The following is a 24,432-nucleotide window of genomic DNA, read 5'->3' as shown; positions in this document are numbered from 1 at the left end:
ATCTGGCAAGTAAATAAATGAATGACCGACCACCTAACTTAGACAGTGCCTTAGATGTGGACAGGAAGTGGCCGCAGCGCCACACTGACCGTGCATCTGGTAGGTGTATGGGCTCTGTCCAGTGGGTGGGGTGCTGAAGCTGGAGCCGTAGCTGAGGAATCCACTCTGGCTGGGGGAATGGTTCAAGCTGTCTTCTGTCTTGATGCCTTGGAAGGAGGAAAAAGAAGCACCGGGGACACATGATTAGGATGCTTCCCTGTCACTTATAGAAGAACTACTGAGTCAAGACAGCACACAATTTTATCAGCTTCTAAACCAGGGGCTACAAACTGGTAGTTTGTCAGGCAAAGTTAAGTCTATAGATGTATTTTGCTTGGCCTGCATATTTTTAAGGAAAATCTTTTTTTTTTTTTTAATTTTTTTTTATTGTTAAGGGAAAATCTGAAATGAGTTGCTTTTGTTTAAAAATCAGGAGATTTCACCAAAAAATCTGGACTTAGGGCTTCAATTGAGCAACAAGATGGTCCAGCAACACCATGCCTGCATTCCCATGGGAAGACAGACTGTCCCTGTAGGTTCCCCAGGTCACCACAAATTCTGCACTGTCTCTGAGACATTAATGCTTGTTTTAAGGTGCTATTTTTTTGTTGCAGTTGTATTTTTTTTTTTTTTTAACATACTAGGACATTGTCAAAAGTGGGGAAGGGAAAGGCAGGTCAAGAGAGGCTCATATTTTGCACATGCAATCAGCTTCATGCTTCCTGCCTGGCTCTGAGGGTAGCAAGTTTTCAACCTCCTACTCTATGGAGTAGTGTCATGTATGGTTAATGTCCAGCAGGATTTGGGAGGAATGTGTCAAATGAACCATCCTTCCTCTGTAAAGATGACTTCCACTCTTACTGCTCGGGGAACCTGTTTCTCCAAAAGCCACAGTTAAAAATGTGTCCCCTCTCCAGCCAAAGTCTGACATGCTTCCCCAAAGCACAGGCACCAATTCTATGAGCAACAGGCTAGAGAAGGGACTGTATTGAGGGAGGGGGCCTGATCCATCATCAGTAGCCTACATATTGTATCTTTATTGAAAATGTAATAAACTGTTTATCTTACAGGTCTCAAATAGTATCTTAAAATTGTTTACATCTCTCCAAAGGACATTTCTAGTTCTGGGTCCAGTTTTGTAACTGTGGTTCCTTCCTTTTCACCCACTCAGTCTTGTGAATGAAGACAATGTTTCCAAACCATGGGGGAGCAAAGGAAAGAAGGAGAAAAGTCCCTGCTTTCTACTCCCAGAAACTTTTCTGGAAGAAAAGCCCACCCCTGCATTTTAGAGGCAGCACTGAGGCTGGCCCACTGTTCTCTCTTGAACAGAACAGGAAGATGTCAAAGGATTCTGTAAGATAGACATGGTGAAGTCTATTGTGATCAGAGTATTGAGTTCTTTCTCTTGGTTCCTGAGTTCCCAATGTCACCCACCATCAGATGCCAACAGATTCACTGCCTGTTTGGGCAGATTCCTGCTTCTTTGTTAAGAAATTCAGATGTAATCAGGTAAATTGAAAAAACACGACCATAATATTTTGCACCTCCTCTTGTCAAGAGGTAGAGTCTATTTTCACCTCCTAGAATCTCCACTGGCCTTGTGACTTGTTTTGACTGGTACAAGTGGCTGAGTGATGGGGGTTTTGGAGACTAGGCGTCAAGTGGCTTTGAAGCTTCTACCTCTGCCCTTCTGGCAACCTGACACCAGCATGCTGTGAGCAAGCACAGGATTAAAGGCCAGGTTGAAAGAGAGGCTCAGCCATGCCAGCCGACTTGCCAGCCAAATACAGGTGCATGAGAGAGAGCAGGGGAGACCAGGAGAAAGCCCATCCAGTCAACCCAAAGAAGCCCAGAAATAATATATCAGAGTGTTGTTTTAAGTGATTAAGTTCTGGGTATAATAGATAAACAAGTTGTGGTACAGTCAAATAATGGAACATTATACAGCAGTGAAAATGAATGAATTCTAGCGGCATGCATGAATAGGGATAAATGTCACAGACATAAGTTGGGTGGAAAAAGCAAGTGTCAAAAAAATGGATACTAGGGGCACCTGGGTGGCTCAGTCAGTTGAGCGTCCGACTCTTGATTTTAGCTCAGGTCATGATCTCAGGGTCGTGGGATTGAGCCCCGTGTCAGGCTCTATGCTGGGCATGGAGCCTGCTTAGGATTCTCTCTCTCTTTTTCCCTCTGCCCCTCCTACCCCCCACCCCCGCCCCGGGATGGCTTGCACTCTCTCTCTCTCAAAAAAAGAATGGCTACTAAAAGAAACAATGTATATAAAGTTGTAAAACATGCAAAATAATACTCTACATAAGCCCATGGCCAAAAGTGACCTGCTGCCTGTTTTTGAAAATAAAGTTTTATTGAAACAGACACATCTATTCATTTACATACTATGGCTCCTTCTGCATTACAATGGAACAGTTGAGTAGCTGTGATAGACCGTGTAATGCCTGCAAAGCTAAAAATATTTATTGTCAGGCTCTTCACAGAAAAAATTTGCTGACCTCTATTCTACATAAAGAAATGCAGAGGAATGATAAACATCAAATCCAGGAATGTGGGTATCTCTGAGTAGAAAGGAAAATAACCTTTTGTTTTTTACTTCTTAAGTTGGATGGTCAGTTCATGGGCATTTATAGTATTATTCTTTATGCTTTTACAGATGTCTTAAATGTTGCATAATAAACTGAGGAAAAACATATTCAATACCCCTAACCTCCATCCCTCTAGTTTGTTCGAATGTGTTATTTCCTTGAAGCTGTTTCAACAAAAGTAAATAATGCTATTTGCCAAGCATCAATGAGAAAAGTTTCCTAACAAGATTCAACAAGGTTTGTCCAGACAACGAGCAAACACTGCTTGCTTGGGCATAGGCATATGTGAAGGAAAACAGCTTTTCATCTTACCTGTCATTATTCAGTGACATGAACACTCCAGGTGTGTGTGGCAGCCTGGCCCCTACAGCACTGATTGAGCATTTCCCTTGGGCCGGCCCTGTGAGCTAAGCCCTTCATATAGATCAAGGGCTGACAAATTATGGTCGGTGGACCAAACCTGACTCACTTCCTGTTTGTGTAAATAAAGTTTTATTGGAACACAGACACACCCATTCGTTTACATATTGTCTGGCTGCTTTCACACTACGGTGGTAGAGTTGAATAGCTGTGACCGAGGCTGTATGGTCCACAAAGCCAGAAATAACCATCGGGACCTTTACAGAAAATGGCAGCTGACCTCTGATACAGATAGTCTCATTTAATCTTCACAATAACCGGGAGGAGGCCAGACTTGGTATCACTCCCACTGTATGAATGAGGAAACAGAGATGGCTTGCCCAGTGTGTTAGGACCAGCAAGTGGCAGAGGTGCCGTGTGAGCCCGGGACATGTGCTCTTACCACCTGCCACGCTTTGCCTGGGAACAAGGCTACTTTTCTCTTTTACACCGAAAAATAATATGGCTTCATTTTCCCTGGCTGTCAGCCAGGTGGGGTAACTTAGGGTGATTATATCACGAGTCTTCCAGCACAGGAGGGACAGAAAGTTGGAAATGGTGCCCACACCTGTTGGTGGAGGTCTGTCACTGGTAATCCCCCAGCATTTACGGGATGTAGGCTTGGGCAGCGGAGCTCAGTGGTTAAGAGCTTGGACTCTAGGGCCAGGCTGCCTGGGTTTAATGCCACCAACCAGCTGGGCGGCCCTGGGCGATTTATTTACCCTCCCTGGTAAGGACACAGAGCACTGAGGGACCGAGGGTGGCAGCAACTCCACGCTGGTGACTATTACCAACACCTGGCCTGTTGCTCTCCCAGGACACATCACTCCTATCTCTAGAATTGCTCCTGCATCTGTCTCCCTCAGTCTGTGCACTGTCCTGCCCCAGGCCTCCACCATCACCCCGTCTACCTGCTTCCTCGGTCTCCCACTGGCCTGACTGCTTCCCTCTTTCTTCCCTCTGATCCAGGCTCCCCACAGTGGCCAAAGTGATCTTGAAAAAACCCAGACTGTAGAATATAGCCCTCTGCTTATAAACCCGCCAATGAGTTCCCGTTTCACTTGGAATAAAATCCCAAATCTTTCTCAGGCCTTGAGGGCTCTGCCTACCTCTCCTACCTCATCCCCCACTGTGCTTCAGCTACTGGGCTTGTTGGACTCGCCAAATTCCTCTCCATCTCAGGGGGCTTCCCATGGGCAGTCCCCCTGCCTGGATGCTGTCTCAGTTCTTAGCTGAATCAGCTCCTCATCTAAAAGACCTCCCGGCTGCTGGATCCTAGATGAAGTCTTCCTTCTTCTGTTCTTTCTCATGACCTACTTCTCTGCCTTATATCACACATCATAGTTTGAAACACATAAAGATTTTTACATCTTTAATTTTTTTTTTTTCTCCTTTTAGGCTGGGGGTTGCAAACTCAAATGTCTTCAGAGGACTGGCAGAAAATTCAAATGAGTCATGTGGGCTGGGTGGGGAGCATGACGAATTTAGGCTAATGGGGTCAGCCCTACTCAGAGCCACCTATTCCCAACACAGAAACTGTGGGCTCAGTGTTGCCTGATCATCTCTCTTTTTAAAGACATTAGAAATATAAATTTTTATGTTAGCATTTCACATTTTAAAATTGGCAATTTTTAAAACGCCAAGTGTATTTTATAGGTTAAGAGAGCTACCCACATTACCCATTGGCTTTTCAGCCCCTGTTCCAGACTATAAGCTCCAGGGAGGGCCCATTCTGCTTTTTGACCTCTGTGTGCCTAGCACATGACCCAATGTCATGAAGGAATGAAGGAATGAATGAATGATAAATGAACACATGAACAGAGAAGTAGAGAGTGAGAAAAGGGAGGAAAAAAAAATACAAGATTGGGTCTCTGCACTCAAGCCACACCATCTGGTTGGGAAGATGACATGAGACATTAATGTAACAGTTGAGGAAACTGAGGCATGGGTAGATCAGAGGCAGCTGGGCCTGGAAGCTAGGTCTCCTGCCTACCAATCCTACCTTCTGTCCACTAGACATCTGTGGTTTCTACCTGCCCCCTCCTCCTCCCCTACCTCACATTCAGGTCGGTTCTTTTTCTTGTGTGAGTTTGCTCTAACTCTTGGTTCCATGTGGCCCAATGTGGCCTATCCAGAGCATTCTATCTTTTCTGCCCCAGTGTCCGGGTCAGCGATGGCTTTGGAAGTCCAGTTGGAGGAATCCCCAGGATGGTGCAGAAAGTCCTGGATGAGAGAAGCTCTCTTTTGGGGGGAGTTACAACTTGGAACTGCTGGGGCTGGCTTTAGTACCCCAGTGGGAAGGCCTGTCTGAGACTGAAGCTTAACCTTCCAAAGGAAAGCAGAGAGACTGATGCCTCATATTATCACTTGAGTACCTGGATTTAGCTCTGCCTGAAGCTAGTACCCTAAGATGTTCAGCTGTGTTTGCAATAAACACCCTTATTTCCTTAAGCTAATTAACACTGGGTTTTTGTCATTTGCTACCAAAAGAGTTTTTGGTTGATACATCAGTTAAGATGGGCAGGACTAGCATGAGTAACAGCCAGAGGCAGTGTGATGGTTAATTTTATGTGTCACCCTCAGTGGGCCACAACGTGCCCAGACATTTGGTCAAACATTATTCTGGGTGTATCTGTGTGAGAGCATCTCTGAAGGAGATTAACATTTGAATCTGTAGACTGAATAAAGCAGATTGCCCTCCCTAATGTGGATGGGCCTCATCTCACCAGTTGAAGACCCAAATAGAACAAAAAGGCTGAGTAAGAGGGGACTCCTTCTGCCTGAGTGCTTGAGCTGGGACATGGGTCTTTTCCTGTCTTCAGACCGGAGCTGAAAAGTCAGCCCTTCTTGACTCTTGGGCCTGTCTGCTTTTAGACCAGAACTGACACCATCAGCCCTCTTGTTCTCAGGCCTTTGGACTCAAACTGGAATGACACCTTTGGCTTTCCTGGGTCTCCAGTTTGCCGACTGCAGATCTTGTAACTTCTCAGCCTCCATAATTGGGTGAACCAATTCCTATGATACCTCTCTCTCCTTAGATATAGATGTAGAGACATAGATATCTTCATTCCATTGGTTCTTCTTCTCTGGAGAACCCTGACCAGTACAGACAGGGGCAGGTGAGCATGGGTGGTGGGCCAGGTTCACTGACTCTCTGGTTCTTAGCAGGAAGGTTCTCACAGTCAAGGCCTATAGGTCTGTTGTTTTTGTCTTCCTGGCATCCATTAATTTTCCTTTGAGAGAACCATCTCTCCCTCAGATACAATCCACATGCTTCAGCCTCCTTATTTCTCACACTTTGACCTCCTGGCCTAGACTGAAACATGGTCACGTGACCCAGTCTGGGCCAACAAGGGCCGCGAGGGATTCTGGTGGGACTGCTGGGCAAGAGGCGCTCTCCTTCCACTGGGTGTGCAGAGCTGAACGGACACAGACCCAGAGTGATGGGCACTATCTTTGCTGCCACATGGGAAGAAGCTTGTGGGACTGGCGCCAACTCAGAGGACAACATCTGAACCTGGAGCAGGATGTGGTACTCCCGACAGCATCCGAGCACCTGGATCCAGCCACACTTGATGTTAACCGTACCTCTAGATTTCTCAGTATGTGAATCATTAAATTTCCATTTTTCCTAAGCCAGCTTGGGTTAAGTTTCTTAGTCTTGCAATCAAAAGAGGTCTTGATATAGTTTGTTGAACTAGAACCATATTTAAATATGTCTGTCTTTTCCCTCTATTTCCAACCCAAAATTAGCCTGGCTGCATTTGCCATTTCGCATTTAACTGAGGCAACAGGACAGAAGAAAGGCCATGATGTTGGGGACCCCAGCGGGAAAGCCAGGGCTTGGTCTGGTACTCACTGTAAGAAGGGATTCCATAGGCTTGTGCTGGAGGTGGGTAGGTGGTGTAGGGGGCAGCTTGCTGGATCCCCGCACTGTACTGTGTCTGGCCGTAGGCTGCCATGGCCGTGGCAGGCTGGCTGGGCAGGACGTGTGGGCGAGGTCTGCATGGAAAGAGAGAAGATTAATCCAAACCCAGCCCAGTATCCCTTCCTCCTTATTTTCCTTTGGGTATTTGCTCTTTCCAGGGCAGAGGCAACTTACGTGTTCATCAAATCCCATTTCATTTTCCTCTTCCTGGGCACCAGGAAGATTTTATTTCTTGTCTGCCTTGCAGTCAGATTCCACCATGTGACTGGATTCTGCCCCATAGAATGTATAAGCCTCTCCCAGTTCTGGCCAATAAAACCATCCCCTGCGACCCTCCTGTCCTCTCTCCTCTTTGGGTGGCAACTGTCAAGACTGAGGTGGCAGAGCTATAGTATGGATTATCTCCTGGATCCTGCGTCAGCATGTAGAGGACACCTGCCCTGGGGAGTTTCATTTAATCCACACTGAACTTTCAGTGAGCAAGAAATAAGCCTTTGTTGTGTGACGTCACTGGGTCCACGCCACTGATGACTGCAGCCTATCCGTCCTATCTGATCTACCCTTAGACACCTTCCCAATTGATGTCCTGCTCTTACCAAGGGGTGGACTTGTGATGGAAGAGCATCCAATCAGATTCTGTCTTGGGGATTTAAATCTTGGGCTGAATAGTTCACTCCAGCAGCTACACTCCAAAGACCCTGTCTTTTCATTCCTTCCTATTGCTTGGATCACAGAAGCTGTCCTTTTCTTGGTCTTTTCCAAGGTCTGATTATTCTGCTTTCACTTACACTGGAAGCTACTCCAGATTTTCCAGGAAAGTCCTTTTGGGTTGACATCAGCTGGAGCCTATATTCTGTTACATGCAACCCAGGGACACAAATGAATTCTGCTCTCCATGGTGAATGACAGGTTCCATAAGGGCCTAGGATTTAAAGGGCCACCTCCTAAGACATCTGTAATGAGTGCTTCCAAACACTGTGTTCTTACCACAGGCTCGAATTTTGTCTCATAGACCTGATACATGCAGTGTATCTCATTGGATGCTCACATCAGCTCTCTGGGGTAGGGGTTTTTGTAACTCCCATTTTTGAGAAGAGGAAACCAAGGCTCAGAGACCTGAAGTCACAGCTAGAAAGTAGGGGAATTTAGATTTAAACTCAGACTCTGACTCCAGAGTCCACACTTGTAACTGTGCTGCTTCTCACTTAGAGGACTGAGCTTGACCCAGCCCTACAGGCAGCAATAAGTAAAGTCAAGGTGGGTTGTTCTAGCAGGAAGGGGACAAGATGGTGGCCCAGGAGCCATACGTGGTCCAGGGATCCATGGATATAATTTCTTTGGCTAGTGCAGTTATTCATTTTTTAAAATTTGAATTCATCACTATTATTTTCAAACCATGAGGTTTCTCTCTTCCTCCCGCTCTCTCTCTCTCTCACACACCCCTACAAAGCAGAAGCTTTAGCAAGCCTAGGTCTGTACCCCTGTATGACTTTATCAACCCATCTGAGCAGCGGCCACTTCTCTATTACACTCCGTCTGCAACAGCCCCTACAGGGTGACAGGGTCCACCTCCTTTAATAATGAAAACAGCTAAAAATGTTTGTGCCTATTACGTACCAGGCACTGTCCTAATTCCTTTCTGCGTACTGGCTCATTTAAACCTCATAACAATTATGACAACGCCTGGAGGCAGTTCCTATTCCTATTCCCATTTTACAGATAAGAAAACGGAGGCCGAGAGAGAGACTAAGGAACCTACTAAACGCGCACAGCTGATGCAGAGGCCGTGCCCTTCACCACTCCCTGGTGCCAGTCTCTCCTGTGAGCTCCCACACCTGGACACTAGGGCCATCTGTACCCCACATCCCGTATCTAGCTGCTCTAACCAGAGAGCCTGCCAGTAGATGGTAATGAGATCCCCAACTCCAGGTCGGGTTCCATTCTGGTTACATCTCTTTAGTTAAAACTTGTTCGTTTCCGGAACTCCTCCTCCATAAGAAGCCTCATGGCAGGTGTGAGATGGGTACAAAACTTTACAGAATTACAAAAAGATGTTCTCCTGCCCTTCTTTCCTTTTGACTACTACTGTGATAGAAGGTGGGGGAACTTGTTCCAAAGCGTGTGACAAACTCATTTGACTTGGAGACGCCAGACCCAGTAGTCCTGGAGGGTTTCATCCACCAGTGTCCCGCTCAGTGCAGCACCTGAGGGTGAGTGCCGAGGGTCGGCACTTAGTGCTGAGCACAGAACCTTATCTGACCCTGCTCCCAATTTACACCTGTCCTTGGAACTAGAAGGCGCTCCACTCCGGTTTCCCATCAGAAGCCCTTTCCCCCTTGAGAAAGAGGAGCAGAACCCCGAGGCCTTGAAGAAAAGTTTAGATACATTTGACAGACCTCTGGTGCTACTAACAACCCCCAAAACATCTGCAGGGAAAGGAAGGCTGAGAAAGTGTGCTCCTTATAAGCAGCTTTTCCAGTGTTGTCAAGGGAAGCGCATGTCCACATCAGGAGGAGAGGACCCTCTAGACCGAGGGCGCCTTGGCCACCAGGCCGGGCCCACCACAGGGCCTCCCACACTGCGGGCTGCAGGTAGGCAGCTCCCCGAGGGCTCTCAGTGAGCCGTGGCCATCAGGGAGCTCCCTCTGCCCCTTGCACACCGCTGGTGGTGCATTGATGTTGACCGCCCATGTAAGGGGGTCTCTGCTTTACTGGCCTGTCTCCTCCCCTCGATGGGCAGCTCCCCGAGGGCAAGGGCCCCACCTCACCCATCTCCGGGACTCGGGGTCCCATGCGGAATGTGGCCTGAAGGAGTGCTGGGTGGGTGTTGGCACCGGAAGAGAGGATGAAAGAGGGAGGAGAGGGGCAAAGGCGAGAGGGAGGCAGAGAGAGCAGGACAGGGAGGCAAGGGGGAGACAGAGTGAAGAAGGGAGGAGAAAGGAAGGAGGAAGGCAGGGATGAAGGGAGGACGGGAAGAACTGAGAGTCTGCCCAGGAAAGGAGAGGAAGGGGAGGGAAAGAGAAGGAAAGACTAACAAAAAGAACAAAGAGAAGAAGGGAGAAAACAGCCAACACTCAACACTCTGCTCCAGGCTCCATCCTAAGCCCTTTTGACATGTTCTAGCTCATTTCATGGGGCAGGCATCGTGATGGTGCCCCTCTTCCGGATGGGGAGACTGAGGCCCGTGAGGTGGAGTTGCGTGCTCCAGGTGGCTCAGCTGGGAAGTGCTGGTGCTGGGACTCCCCTCCGGGACTCTGGCCCCAGAGCCTCTGCCCAGCAAGGGGGAGAAAGGGACAGAGGCAGAAGGAGCTGGGCCAGGGTGCTCACCTTGTGAAGAGCTGAGACACACTCGGAGAAGCCGATGTGGTGATGCCTGGAGGGAAAAGAAAAATTGGAAGGGCTTTAGCTGTCAGAGTGATGACCCACAGAAGCTGTGACTTTAGATGCTGACCTGAGTGGGAAGAAACTCAGAGAATTGCTGCCAGGGACTTTCTCAACCACAAAAGCTCATCCGAGGCACATTTGAGCACTTTCCTTCTTGAAAACCCCTTCTGGGTGACTTCTCTCTCCAGGTACTAGTTGGACTACACATAAAGAGCCTATAGCATCTTGAAACATCAGAGTAGAACACTCATAAGGACTACACATAAAGAGCCTATAGCATCTTGAAACATCAGAGTAGAACACTCTCCCTTACCCCTTGCATGGATGGGGACACTGAGGCCAAAGGGACAGAAAGAACATGCTCGAGTAAGGTCACATAATTAGAGAGCAGCACAACTGGGACCTGAACCAGGTTTCCTGACTCCCAGGCTGGTGCCATTTCCACTCCTGGATGGAGAACTGCTCCCTTCCCCGACTCAAAGGCAACCTCAAGAACCCAAGAATGGCAGACACCAGTTGATTTTGATTATCTGACATTCATTTCCCTTCTTCTGATGACATCTTGATGTTCTTCCTCTCCCACCCTAGTTTCGGTCCATGGGGTTCAGGTGGGGCTGGCCCCAGTACTTAGGGGAAGGCACGTCTTGACTCATCTCCTAGGCTCCAGCTAGGGTGTGGAGCAGGAAGACAGAAGAGGCCTGAGCTGATTCAAGTGTATCCCTGGGCCCACAGCATGTGACTGTCAGTGGGAGATAATAATGCGAGAGGTGACAAACAGTTGATGGAATTAAGCTGGGAGGGAGATTTTCAAGAGGCTAATTTTACAAATGGACAGTCCACTGGGGACTGTGCTCTGTCATCTTTAACACTGCAACTCAGTGTCCTCACGGGGAAGCCCTGGCAAATACTAGATAACATGTCTTCTGATCGTACCAACCTGCCGATTCACACTCCCTCGTGTGCACGCAGTGCCTATGTCCTGGGGTACGTGGCTGGGGGCACCTCTGCCTCCTGAGAAATGCTCCAAGGTCTCCAGAGCTCTGAGCCCCTCTCACCCCCGAAGTTGGAGGCTCAGAACAGCAACCTGCAATTCCACTCAGTAGGTGGAGAGTTTGGGCAGCTTGCCTAATGTCTCTGGACCTCAGAGTTCCCTCCTGTGAAATGGGGAACAATTGATCCCACTAGGATGTGTGTGGATTAAATGAGACGATGATAACGTCCGTCATTTATCCAGGGCCTGTTATGTACCACGCTCTCTTCTAAGTCTGTTACCTGGATTAGTAACTGTTAATCCTCATGATCACCCCATGAGGGGGGGTTCTATTCATACCTTACAGGTGAAGAGCTGGAGGCACGGAGAGGTTAACTCACCCAAGGCCATGGGTCAGAAGGGGCAGATCTGTGATCTGAACTCAGGTGGCCTGGATCCAGGGTGCTGCAGCCCATGCCGACGCTCATTGTAACAACAGCAACCAGCATCCACGTAGGAGCTCGCTTCGTGCCAGGCCCTGCGCTAACTGCTCACAGGCAGGACCTCACTCAGTCCCCTCAACAACGCTACAAGGCAGGCGATGTCACTGTCCCCACTGTACAGATGAAGAAACTGGGCAAGGCTACGGACCCTGCTCAAGTCACACAGCCTGTGGGCACTGGAACTGGGACTTGAGCCCCAGGGCCATGTGAGTCCCAAGTCCGTTCCCTGAACCGCCACCCTGGCTGAGTCAAATTCTGTTGGGGTCCCAAACCCCTGGGTCAAGGGTGGGAGTCCTGAAGCCCATTCAGGGAGCAACAGCTAGAGCTAAACAATAAAATTGAATAGACAAGAGCAGCATGTATTGCCCAGAGTAAGAAGGGTTTGGGTGAGACTTTTGTTCCAGTTACAGACGTGAGAATGTGCTGTGGGGGGGGTGTGTGCACGGGCATGTGTGTGTGCGTGTGTGAGCTGAACAGCAGTGTAAAAATACGTTTCTAACTGTGTGTCAAGAACAGCCGTGCTCTAGTGCCAAGGAAAGCCCCTGGCACACAGTAGGTGCTCACTCAATGCTAGTTTCCCCCAGTTCGGGCTTGCTGCCCCAGGCAGGACCTCCAGCACCCCAGCCTCATCCTCCCCCAGGACTAGAGAATGAACGGCCTCCTTCGGAAGCAGCCACAATGTCATTATTGGTAAAAGCCCATGATCTCAGTGCATTTAGTAATACACAAGTTACTGAATTAAACATTTTGAATATGTTTTCTTAAATAAATATGTAAATATTCATAAAAATCACATCTTATGGCAACATTCCTATGGGCTCGGATGAACTTGGCGTTCTGTAAATTTGAAGCGTCTTTCTGCCCCAATCTCCGCGCTGTGATTTGCATGTTTCCCTCACTTCTGCTTCCTCTGCTCTGAATTGCTGAGCAACCTGCCTTCCCCACGTGGGCAGGTTTCCCTCTCCTGCTTGCAAGCCTACAATCCTCTCCCCTTCCCGCCCCAGCAACCCCCAAGACAACTGTGCAAGTGAGAGACGGGTATTCAGTAAAAGATTTGCCTTCTGCAGACTGTGGGACTTCTGAAAAACACAGGCTTTTATCTTTTTGGACTGGTATCATACTGAACTTTTCATCCCAGGAGACCTGGGGGCAGGGAAACCTGGAAAATGAGTACATTACATATGGAGTGATTCCCCTTCCTTCTTCCCTACCTGCCACCCTCCCTTCTGCCTTTTATTCCAGGTGGGGATGGTGTACACCTCATTGGGAATCCTGAGCTCCTTCCCTTCGTCAGAGGGCCTGAGTGGGACTGTCTCAAGAACGGTGATGCTCAGTGCTTTGGGCGCAGAGGTAGGGCAGGGCCTTGCTAGGAGCGGAGAGCTTCTCTCTCCGTCTGGTGCTCCTGCTGTGGTCCAAGGCTATGTCATTGGAGGTCATGAGGACCAGGAGGCCTGCCTGCCGTTGTCACCATCTGCATACTAGGAAGTGGGCCTGACACGGCGGTCCTGTGGGCAATGCCAGCCCCAGTGTGACATCGCTGTTCAAGTCGTAGGCGACAACCTGGTCCTCAGTGTAGCCCGGGATGTCTTTCGGTGATCCCGCAGAGGCCCGCTTCACCACTTTCTGAAAGCCACTGTATTTGACAGCTTTCTCTGGATGGCGGTCAGAGCCAGACAGACCCACTAAGGGTGGAGACACGGGAGGCCAGGCCACCGAGCTCTCCATGCAGCTGCGGAACAATCCCGCCCACAGCCCTGGCCAGCAGCATGACCATGGTACCACAGCTTGCCAGGGGGCAGACAGTGGGGGGACCGTGGTCACGAGTCCCTGCATGATGCCAAAGCGTTACAGAGTCCAGCAATGGGAGTAGCGGGAGTGCAGGCATGCTGGCCCTCTAGAGGGAGGTCATACTTCTCATGGTCACCCCAACACCAACATGGGGCCATTGGCACAAGGGGAAGGTGACCCTTGGACTCCACTCGTCAAAGTGAGCCCCCAGCATCTTCAGGGTGCTGGAAACACTATATTCAGAAGCTGCAGCAGCCCACACTCCTTTTGGCGGGCTCTGGAGCCTGATGGACTTGCGTGGACCGCAGCTTCTTGTTCTCAATCTGGTTAGTGCCACTGAACTTGCCATGACAGATGAGGCTGAGGTCAATGGAGGCATCACTTACATCCATGTTGCCAGAGGCCAAAGCAGCCCTAGTGACCTGACCCAAGGTAGCCAGTCTCCAAGCCTCACCATGTGTTTTGGGGGATGTGGCTGATACATAAAATGGGACAGCTAGCTCTCAAGGTGGGAGGGACATACAGCCTCCTCCATTTACTCCTGAATTTAAAACTCTAAGTCTCCTTTTCCTCCCCAGCTTCCCATGGGTAAAGGGAGAAGGATTAGCTAAACAGATGGCCAAAGCCTCTGGAATGAGCTCATTCATTCATTCACTCACTCATTCGCTTATTCATTGCCTACTTGCACCAGGCATGTGATAGGAAGTGGTTTATAACAATGAGCTAAAGCAGTCAGGAACTTCCTGTTCAGTGAGGAAGATGGATGGCAAACAAAGTATTATGCAAATAAGTCTTAATTACAATTAGAACAAGTTGCAAAGGAAGAAAGTGGACGGTAAGGAGCAGGACTCCCTGGGATCTTGTGAAAATGCAGACTCCCAGCCTGCAGGCCAAGAAAGATCCCAGGTGAAAACAGTATGGAGGTTCCTCAAAAAGTTAAAAATAGAACTACCCTATGACCCAGCAATTGCACTACTAGGCATTTACCCAAAGGATACAAACATAGTGATTCGAAGGGGCACATGCACCCTGATGTTTATAGCAGCAATGTCCACAATAGCTAAACTATGGAAAGAGCCCAGATGTCCATCAACAGATGAATGGATAAAGAAGATGTGGTCTATATATACACATACATACACACATACACAATGGAATATTACTCAGCCATCAAAGAGAGTGAAGTCTTGCCACTTGCAACGACATGAATGGAACTAGAAGGTGTTATGCTAAGCGAAGTAAGTCAATCAGAGAAAGACAAATGCCATATGATTTCACTCCTAGGTGGAATTTAAGAAACAAAACAGATGAACATAAAGGAAGGGAAGGAAAAATAAGACGAAAACAGAGAGGGAGACAAACCATAAGAGACTCTTAACTATAGGAAACAAACTGAGGGTTGCAGGAGGGAGGTGGGTGGAGGGATGGGGTAACTGGATGATGGGCATTAAGGAGGGCATGTGATGTAATGAGCACTGGGTATTATATGCAACGGATGAATCACTAAATTCTACCCCTGAAACTAATACTATAGTGTAGTATATGTTAACTAGCTTGAATTTAAATAAAATCCTAAAAGGAAAAAAAAAAAAAAAGAATGCTCCCAGGTGAGGCTGACATAGCAGGCCAGGAAACCACACTTCTGAGTGGTGAGAGTTTGGACTACGGGCTACTAAAAAACTGCAAATCATTAAAAAGTATCACAACTCCAGGTTCATAAAAATAAATCCCCACTCTAGAAGTCACAAACTCAAATGCACATGGGGCCCAGAAGACAATATAAATGAGCAAGGCCTAAGATCCAAATTTTAAAATAAGGCAACTAGAGCTAGGTCTGTATGTGTGAACGCACACTTGAGTGTGACTGTGTGTACACGTGATTGTGTGAAGAAACTTGTGCAAGGGCCTTCATACTCTGTTCCTTCATTTGTGCATTCATGCACCTGCTGTGGGCCGGATCTACAACCCAAATCTAATTTGTCAATTTAACGTTCTTCCCTCCAAAAGCACATGGGCTTAAGGGGTCAGACCCAAATTCAAATCCTGCTGCTGTTGCAAGATAACCGTGTGACCTTGTGCCAGTCACTTCTTCTCTCTAAGCCTTGGTTTCCACACCCACAAGATGGAGCAATAGCTCATACCCGCAGGGCTGCTGCTAGCATTGCAAGAGGCAGGGACCCGCCAAGCGTTAAGGGCCCCACACATGGGAGCGCTTATTAGCTTTCCATCCTCCTGGGGCCCTTGCTTAAGCCACTTAAATCCGGGAGCCCAATTTGAATGTTCACACTTTTTTACCTCTCCCTGGGAGGATTAAGAAGCTAATGATTCTGAAAGCAGCAACCACTATTATGTTGCCTAATTGGACCCCACGGGCCCGCTTCTAAGTGATCCCCATGAGATGAGACCGTTTCTAGTGCAAGATGTCTTGAGGCAGGTCTTTGCTACGACAGGTGCAAGGCTATTAACCTAATCAGCTCATCCCCTCTGTATGGGTGGTTTAAAGTGCTCCCAGGCCAGAGACAATGACAGCAGGAGAGAGCACTGCATTAGGAGTCCAGATGTGCTAACCCCAGTTTTGACCCTCGTTGAGTGGCTATGTGACAGTGAACAAGGCATCTGTCCCTTGTAGGGGTGTTCCTGAGGACTGAAAGGAACAAGGCCAGCATATCCCAGAGTATGAGGATTTGAAAAGACACCTAAATACACTGCTCTTCTATTTAAATCATCACCTATTTATCTGAATGTATATTAGAACCACAGCAAGACTGTCAAAGGCATAACTTTTCATTTCTGGAACTGGTGTTAAGTCATCCTTTTAAAATGAATGTAATGAAAGGGAATTGTTTTAAAGAAAAATCAGTAAGCAAGCAACAGGAGAGGTGGGACCAACATACCAGAGAGAGTGACTGGAGAAGATGGGGAGTCCCGGAGACACCTCCAGGGGTGAGAGCTCTTCATGCAGGGAAGGCGTTCGATAATGAATAATCATCAGTGCCCTTTCTCATAAAGAGGGAATTGGCAATTTCCTTCACACTACACCAATACCCCCAGAGTGGGATTTCTGTCCTATTCAGGTAGAGGTTGTTCTGGGCGCTAGGGCCTCCAGGAAGCCAGCTGGGAAAGGCTGAAGGGTGGGAGAGGTGAAGCTGATCTGCATCTCCCCAGGTGAGGACTCGGGCAGAGGTCTGGGCAGCTCCACCTGGCTTGGATGAGATGAATCAAAACGTGCCAGCTCCAGGCTGGAACCCATGAGACAGGAACGGGAAATCAGACCCTATCATGCCCAGGGCAGAGGAGGTGTGGGAGGTCCGAGAGAAGACAGCCCAACTTGCCCCGTGGGCACGGCCTCGCCTCTCAGAGGAAACCCTTAATGACATGATAGCTTTGGCTTCTGCAAAATATATCCGCATTTTTTTTTTTTTTTTGTATTTTGTATTTTGAATAGGTTTTGCTTTCTTAGTTCTGTAACATTTTTTCCTTTCCTTCCAGAAGACGGGATATAATTCAAATCCAATTTTCCCTTGAATAGTAATGAATGATAGCTACTATTTCTCAAGTGGTTTCTATAAGCCAGGCACTGTGCTAAGGACTGCGTGAGACTTATCTCTATCACTGTCCATAACAACCCAAGGAGGAAGTTATTACCTGTATTTTACAGATATGGAAATAAGGCAGAGGGAAATTAAGGAAACTTTACTAAGGGTTCAAAACTAGTATCAGCCTAAAGTGATCTGTGATTCCTCAAGACCACTCTGTATTCATCCACCCACCCATCCATCCATCTACCCACTCATCCACACATCTATCCTCCACTCATCCATCCATCCTCCCATCCTTGATCCATCCATCCACCCACCATCTATCCTCCACCCATCCATATCCATCCTCCATCCATCCACAATCCTTCACCCATCCATACATCCACCCTCCACTGATTCACATCCATCCTCCACCCAACCATCCATCCTCTATCCATCCATCTATCCATCTATCCATCCATCCTCCACCCATCCATCCTCCATCCACGTATCCATCCTCCATCCATCCATCCATCCTCTACCCTTCCATCCATTTATCTACCTATCCACCCATAAATAATTTTTAAGGATCTACCATGAGTCACAGACTGAGTTGTGTGCTAATCAGGAACAAGAATTTGAATACATATATAGGAATAAAAAACTGTCCTTGTCCTGGAGGAATTCACCATCTAGAACAACTGTTTTCAATTCTGGGTACACAATAAACTCATCTGGAGGGCTTTAGAAAAATCCCATTGCTTGGGTCATACTTCTGACCAATTAAATCAGATTCTCTGGGGGTAGGATCTGGACATGAGCCTTAAACTTTTTTTTTAAACTTCCCAGGAGATTCTGGTGTGTAGCCAGGTTTAAAACCAGTGCAGAAGCCTTGTTCTCAAAGCGTGGTCCTTGGGCCAACAGCATCGACATTACCTGGAACTTGTTAGAAATGCAAATTCTTGGGCCCCAGACCAAACCTTTACTGAATCAGCAATCTAGGAGTGAGGCCCTGCCATCTGCATGCTAATAAAACTTGCAAAGTGATTTTGATGCACAAGAGAATCTGAGAAACACCAAGCTAGCCCCTTGTTCCTCAGAGTGGCTGGTGAACCAGAGTATCAGCATCTCCTGGGAGCTTGTTAGAAATGCAGACTCTTAGGCTGGATCAGAATCTGAAATGTAACAAAGTCCCCGGCTGAGTCTATGCACATTAAAGGGGGAGAGACACAGAGCTAACCTCTACCGAGTGTTTTCTAAGCACCCCGCCAGGCTTTAGCATAATCGCGCTAAAGCCCTTCTAACCACTGGCCCGCCTGCAGGTCACTCTATCTCATCCCTGCTCTACTTCCTCATAAAAATCACCACCATCTGAAATCCCATATTTGTTTAAAAATTCAGTACCTGTCTCTTCCACTACAACAGAAGCTCTGGGAGGGGGACTCGTCTGTCTTATTCACCATTATATCCCCACCACCCACACGAGGCACGGGCTCACAGCAGGCATTCTGGAACAATTTACCGAACACACATGCAGCAAACGTATCTTCATTATCCAGATGAGGACACAGGCTCACAGAGAACAGGAATTTGGTCAAGTTCATCCAGGGAGCAAATGGCAGAGCTGGGATACACACGCAGCCTGGCTGAGCCCAAACCCTGTAGGATGTAGGGTGCAGTGACCATGGGATGATGCAAAAAGTGCCTCTGGGAGCAGAGTGACCTGCAGAGGCCCTGAAGGCAGGCAGCAGGGGGGTTCCCAGCACCTTGTGCGCAGTAGGCTCATCAAACAACCTGCTGACCACATGGCTGCAGAAATGAAGGAATACACGAGAAACTACCAACCCTCTGGAGGGGCTCGGGAGGTTTTGCTATGAGGCAGAAGCAGCACTGATGAGGGGGAGTCTGTAAGGCAGAAAGGACAGGGAAGGGAGCCCTGTGACGCTGCCCTTCACCTCTCAGCATCTTCCCTAGAGAAAGAGGGCACGTGTTCAAACAGTAGCTTGCATGACCCCACCCTGGTAGCATGTCTGTACAGATGACCTCATGTTCCTCCACAGGGGGATGGCTTCATGAACTGGGGCACTGTCATTCTTTGGTATATTATTATATCATTACTTCATGTGTCCTGAGTGAGCAGAACAAGTTATAGCAAATACATAGTATGTGACAGTTTTGTGTTTCAGATTTTTTTTCCAGCGATACTGTAATTTCTATTGTAAACATACATGTTTAAATACATAAAAATATACACACCTAAGTCACATAAGTAACTGTTGGTACAAACGTGATTCTTACAAACAGGTCTTAAGATGCACACAAAACAGGCTACAGTGGTTACTTCCAGGGAAGGGAGGAGAGACTGAGCTTGGATAGATGTGGCCAATGTTTCGAGACTTTGTAAGGGCTGTGTGTTCATGTGTTAGCTGGTGAGCAGAAACCGATGTGTCACGGAGAAACAGAGGAAAAGGAAGGGCGCTCGGGCAGGGGTCCGGGGCAGCAAGGGCTGTGAGGAGTGAAAGCATGGGAGGCCGCAAGAGGGGCACGCGCACAGTCACAGGGAGGGCTCCGTCTTCTGTCCTCACTCATTCGGAGGACTTCTGAAGCACCAACGGGGTGTCACACACTGTCTCAGCAGAGGGGATACACGGGTAACTGAGGTAAAGTCTGCCTTCTGAGAACCGACATTCAGGCCGGGAGCCCAATAAATAACAGGTGAACAAACATGTACCTTCTGATAGAGACTAGGATGATGAAAAGAAAACAGGACAGAGAACTGTGTGGGTGGGTGTTCTGTCGGCTCTACCCTCGAATCTGGTCCAGAATCTGCCCCTTCTCCCTGCCCCAGTCCAGGGCACCGGCGCCTCTCTCCTGGGCTACGGTAACGCCTCCCTCGATGGTCTGTGGGCTCCCATTCGATCCCCACCCCCAGTCGTTCTCACAAATGGCCCGAGGGGTCCTGTTAATACACAGATCAGAGGTCTCCTCTTCTGCTCCAAACCCTCCCATAGCTCCCATCTCACTCAGGGTAGGATCCAATGTCCTTCCCGTGGCTCTCAAGGTCTGGCGAGGTCTGAGCTCCTCCCCCCACGGCCCCTGGCTCCCTGGGCTCCAGCCACGATAGCCTCCTTACTGCTCCTCGGGTGCTCTGGGGACGCCGCTGCTGTCCCAGAGCCTTTACACTTGTTTCCTCTGCGTATGAGGCTCTTCTTCCGCATCGACGTGGACGCCCTCCCTCATCTCCTTAAGGTCTTTACTCAAGTGTTACCTTCCCAGGGACATCCCCACACCCTTGCATTCCCTATCCTCCTTTCCTGCTCCCCCCCCGCCCCCTCCCCATAGCATGTTATCACTGCCTGACATGCTCTGTGTTTTGCTTATTTACTGTTATCATCAGCCTCTGGCCAGCCGGCCCCCTAAAGTAGGCTCCAGGAAGGCAGGGGCTTTAGTATGCCCCTTTAAAACAATGCCGGGCACGCGGCTGAAAAAACACCTGTTGCGTAAGTGAATGAACCATTACTTCTGATAGGAAAAGACCTTTCTGATGAGCACTGAAGGCTGAGGGATGGTCCCACAGATGGGGGAGACTGGTTCAGGCCAAGGGAACAGCATGTGCCAAGACCCCAAGGGCAGCATCATGTTTCTGAGTTACAACGAAAGAAACAAGGCTGAGGCTAGGTCTACTGAGCAAAGGGATGGGGACGAGCTGAGTTTGAGAGGCTGGCGGGGACAGACAGGTGAGCCTGGTGGCCAAGGGTAAGGAAATTAGATCTTATTCTATACTTTTTAAGAAACGCTAAGTCCTCTCTCCATGTTTTAACAATATTTTATCCTTATAATCAACTCAGGGAGGTCAGTGGAACAATACTCCCCTTTAACAGATGGGGCAAATAAACTTCAAAGAGTCTGGGTGACCAGACCAGGGGCCCCCAGGTGGTAAGAGACAGCACGAATGCAGTGGGAACCACCGTGGTATTTCTGGATTTCACATTCCCTCCAGAACCCCCTGAATGGAGGCCCCCTTGCTCCTGCCCCCCTGGGGTCCTCCCTGGATCTAGACCCCTGCAGTCAGTCAATAATGACTCTGTCACAGAAGGGTCACAGAAGGGCTCAGGCTGGAAGGGCAGCTGACGAATCCGGCACTAGAGGCCACAGCTAGGGCGGAATGTTCCCTGCAGAGCCCAGGAACTCACCGCCCATCTCAAGAGAAAGAAGTGTGTGTGTGCGTGCGTGCGTGTGTGTGTGTGTGTGTGTATGTGTGTGTAACCTGACCCTACTGGCTCTGGCTGCCAGGGCAGCAGAAAGGGTGTGGACAGAAGAGAGATGTCCACCACTGTGGGGGACAAATATCTGGGGTCTGAGGACTCTTAACGGCTTGGCAGAAAGTGAGTCTAAAATTTAGAAGTAGGGACTCAAGCCTGAGCACCCGGGTTTGATTCCTGGCCCTGCCACTAGTTGTGTGTCTTTAGGCTGCTTACTTAATATTTAATCCCCCTGTGCCTCAACTTACATATCTGTAAGATGGGCTCATAGCCTAATAAGGGTGTAATAACTCAATGAGAAACATTATAGTGTACTGATTAGGAGAAGAGATTTCAGAGTTAGACTGCCTAGGTTCAAATTCTGGCTGTCACTGAACTGTGTTATCTCGATCAAGTGACCTCATGATCTCTTGACCTCTCTGTGCCTCAGTTCCCTCACTGGTAACACGAAGGTTAACAACAGTCCCCAGTACCGGGGGCTGTGGGGATTCAGTGAGTTTGTACAACCATGCCCGGCACACAGCCAGCCACCGCGTGTTTGCTCTGTCGGTGACAGAGAGTAGGAGGGTTAATCTGCAGTCACACTGCTTTCCACGGTGCCTAGTGCAAAGTATGTGCTCACGAAAATTAAGGACAAAGGAAGCGGCCGGGACTCATCTCAGGGACAGCTGCTCCTCAGCTCCCACTAGTGGCAGCCAGGTGGGAATGTGGGCCCCGCGTCTCCAAGGCGTTCGGCATTTTAAGAGCACCTAGAAATCCAGATTTTTATGTGAGCGCTCCCGATTTTTACAAGTTTACTTTTATTTTTATTTTATTACAGTGTAAAGCAAACAAAGGCATTCATGAGGCCCAGACTTGGCTGTGAGCTGCTAGTTGGCAACCCTGGTTCTACCCTCCCCGTGGTGATTGGACTCAGCGGAGAATGACCGTGCAATACTACGTTTAACCACGGTACCACACGTCCATGGTGTGCCAGGCAGCAACAAACATCCTCTGAAGTGGGTCGTGCCTATGCCCCCATTTGACAGGTGAGAAAATGGAGGCTCAGAAAGGTGAAACAATTTGCCGGAGGCCATTTGGCTGGGAAGCAGTGGGGCTGGGATTCAGACTTGGATCTTCCTCACCCGGCAGCCTCCTCTTCCTCCTAGCTCTCCTGGCTCTGAAATGAAGCCCTAGGTTGAATAGTGCCTCTACTCAGAAAGAAGAGAATGACTGCTTTTGAACAGGGCTTAATAAATCGTCTCCAAGTCTCACAGAGCCCAGGGTGGTTTACACGGACACTCCAAAATGCCCAGAAGAATGAGGGTGTGTTCTCTAGCATGTGGTTTGGTGGGGGAGCCCAGACCCTCTTGGTGGTACTTTGAGTGGGCTTGTCCCAGCTTCATTAGCAGCATGCAAGGGAAATGTCATTGTCCTGGTGACAGCAAGAATTATTCCCAGTAGCCTGGAGTTGCTGAAAAGCAAATTCCTTGCGATGCTGTATTTGACTAGACACAAGTCTCTGGTTCTCCACGACAGTTAGGTAGCATTTGTGTCCCTTGAGCTGGCATCAGTCACAGACAGTGAAGGAAAGACAGCCCGAGGTCCTAGGACACCAGCGGCAAATCCCAAAGCTGGCCACATAAAGGGTTAAGCCCAATGGTTAAACATAATAGCTTAATGCCTTCTGCTAACTCCCAGCTCTCCCAGGAAGGCTGACAGATCCCAAACAGAGCAAACAATAGCTGGAATTGTTCTAGTGAAAACTAGTTCAGCTGCATCGTTTGCCAATAATTTTTTAAACAGCTCAACTCTCCTCTGCTTCCTTGACTCTAACCCAACCTGAAAGCAAAAGGCAGATGAGTTCTTGTCCCAGCGTCAAACCTTCGTAAACAAGACGCCTGCCTGGATGCGTGATGGCGGGACAGCGCTGGGGGACAGACTCGGAGCCGGAGCCGCGACCCTGCGGGACACACCCAGGGCTGGGCCCTGGAACACACCCGACAGACACTGCGTCTCATCTGCGGAGGTGTCAGCATGTCTCGGCACAGGAAGTTCAGAACACGAACGAGCACACTTGCCTCTCTAATGACCAGACAGAACTGTTAGCAACGCACGCCCAAGTTCTGGTCCAGAGGCAACAATCCCAATGGCGAGAGGAGAAACTGTCCTAATGACGGTACTTGCGAAAGGACACGTGTCGAAGGCTGTCAGTCCCTTAACTAAATTCCGCGGGGCGAGCGGGACCACCACAGGTCCACCAAAACTCACGCCGGGAGGCCTACCTTCTATGTCACTCAGAGTCCAGACATCGGCGTCAGCAAGGTTAAGCTTCGGTTTACCCGGACAATCGCTGTTTCCAGTGAGGCTGGGTGAGATCACCAGTTCTAGCATTTCCTTGTACCTGAAAGAAAACAAAGGGAAATATAATTTATTCATTAATTATGCATGCTTACTAATGATTCCTATTTCTTTCCCTAAGAGTATAAATATTAAAGCTGATTACCTAAACCCAGCCGTCTTATAAATTCTACATAATAAAAATTCACTAAACTTTTCATCAAAGGGAAATGAGGAATTAAAATGAAGTACTTGCTCCCCTCCGGAGAATACACCCACTTGATTAAAACTTTCCCCTCCTTCATACGGTATTTTGCCATTAGAAAAATTATATTCTGGTCTCTTTTAAATGGCATCTGAATGAGCTGGAGTGAGCTAGGGAGGCTTCCCAGCAGAGGAAGGGAGAGACAGGTGGGGAGGGAGAGTTTGGGTTTGGATCCCCAAAAGCAGAGGCTTAGGGAGCAGAGGCGGTTGACTGCAGTTTCGAGGGAAAAACGGACATGGTGTTAGTTGGACAGACAGACAGAGGCTCGGAAGGCATCCGTAATATTTAACAAGTCCCTCTTGGCGGCCAGACTCCACAGCCCATCACCTTGGTCCCCACCAAGGAACGAAACGCTAGCTCCTGAATTACTCACGATGTTGGTAAAATGTTATGGGGGGCCGGGAAAGTGTGGGACAAGTCTCCTGAGTCTTTCTCATTTTTTATTGAAACCTGTTCAG

The 24,432-nt window shown here is 48.6% G+C and overlaps 1 protein-coding gene across 1 annotated transcript in view; it reads right to left on the bottom strand.

Annotated features, from left to right (window-relative positions):
* The window catches only part of EYA2 (EYA transcriptional coactivator and phosphatase 2), a 265,039-nt gene that overhangs the window by 157,666 nt on the left and 82,941 nt on the right, over nucleotides 1-24,432 (bottom strand). Inside the window, exons 2-5 of the mRNA XM_036069693.2 lie at nucleotides 23,655-23,773; nucleotides 10,293-10,338; nucleotides 6,898-7,040; nucleotides 90-206 (exon numbers count right to left, since the gene is read on the bottom strand). Coding sequence (XP_035925586.1) covers nucleotides 90-206; nucleotides 6,898-7,040; nucleotides 10,293-10,338; nucleotides 23,655-23,763 — 415 coding nt within the window. The 5' untranslated portion in view covers nucleotides 23,764-23,773. The remainder of the gene's footprint in view (nucleotides 1-89; nucleotides 207-6,897; nucleotides 7,041-10,292; nucleotides 10,339-23,654; nucleotides 23,774-24,432) is intronic.

The sequence above is a fragment of the Halichoerus grypus genome, chromosome 10 (genome assembly GCF_964656455.1).
Source record: "Halichoerus grypus chromosome 10, mHalGry1.hap1.1, whole genome shotgun sequence".
NCBI lineage: Eukaryota > Metazoa > Chordata > Mammalia > Carnivora > Phocidae > Halichoerus > Halichoerus grypus.
Note: the sequence above shows the minus strand (reverse complement) of the source record. Positions and strands in the feature narration are given on the sequence as shown.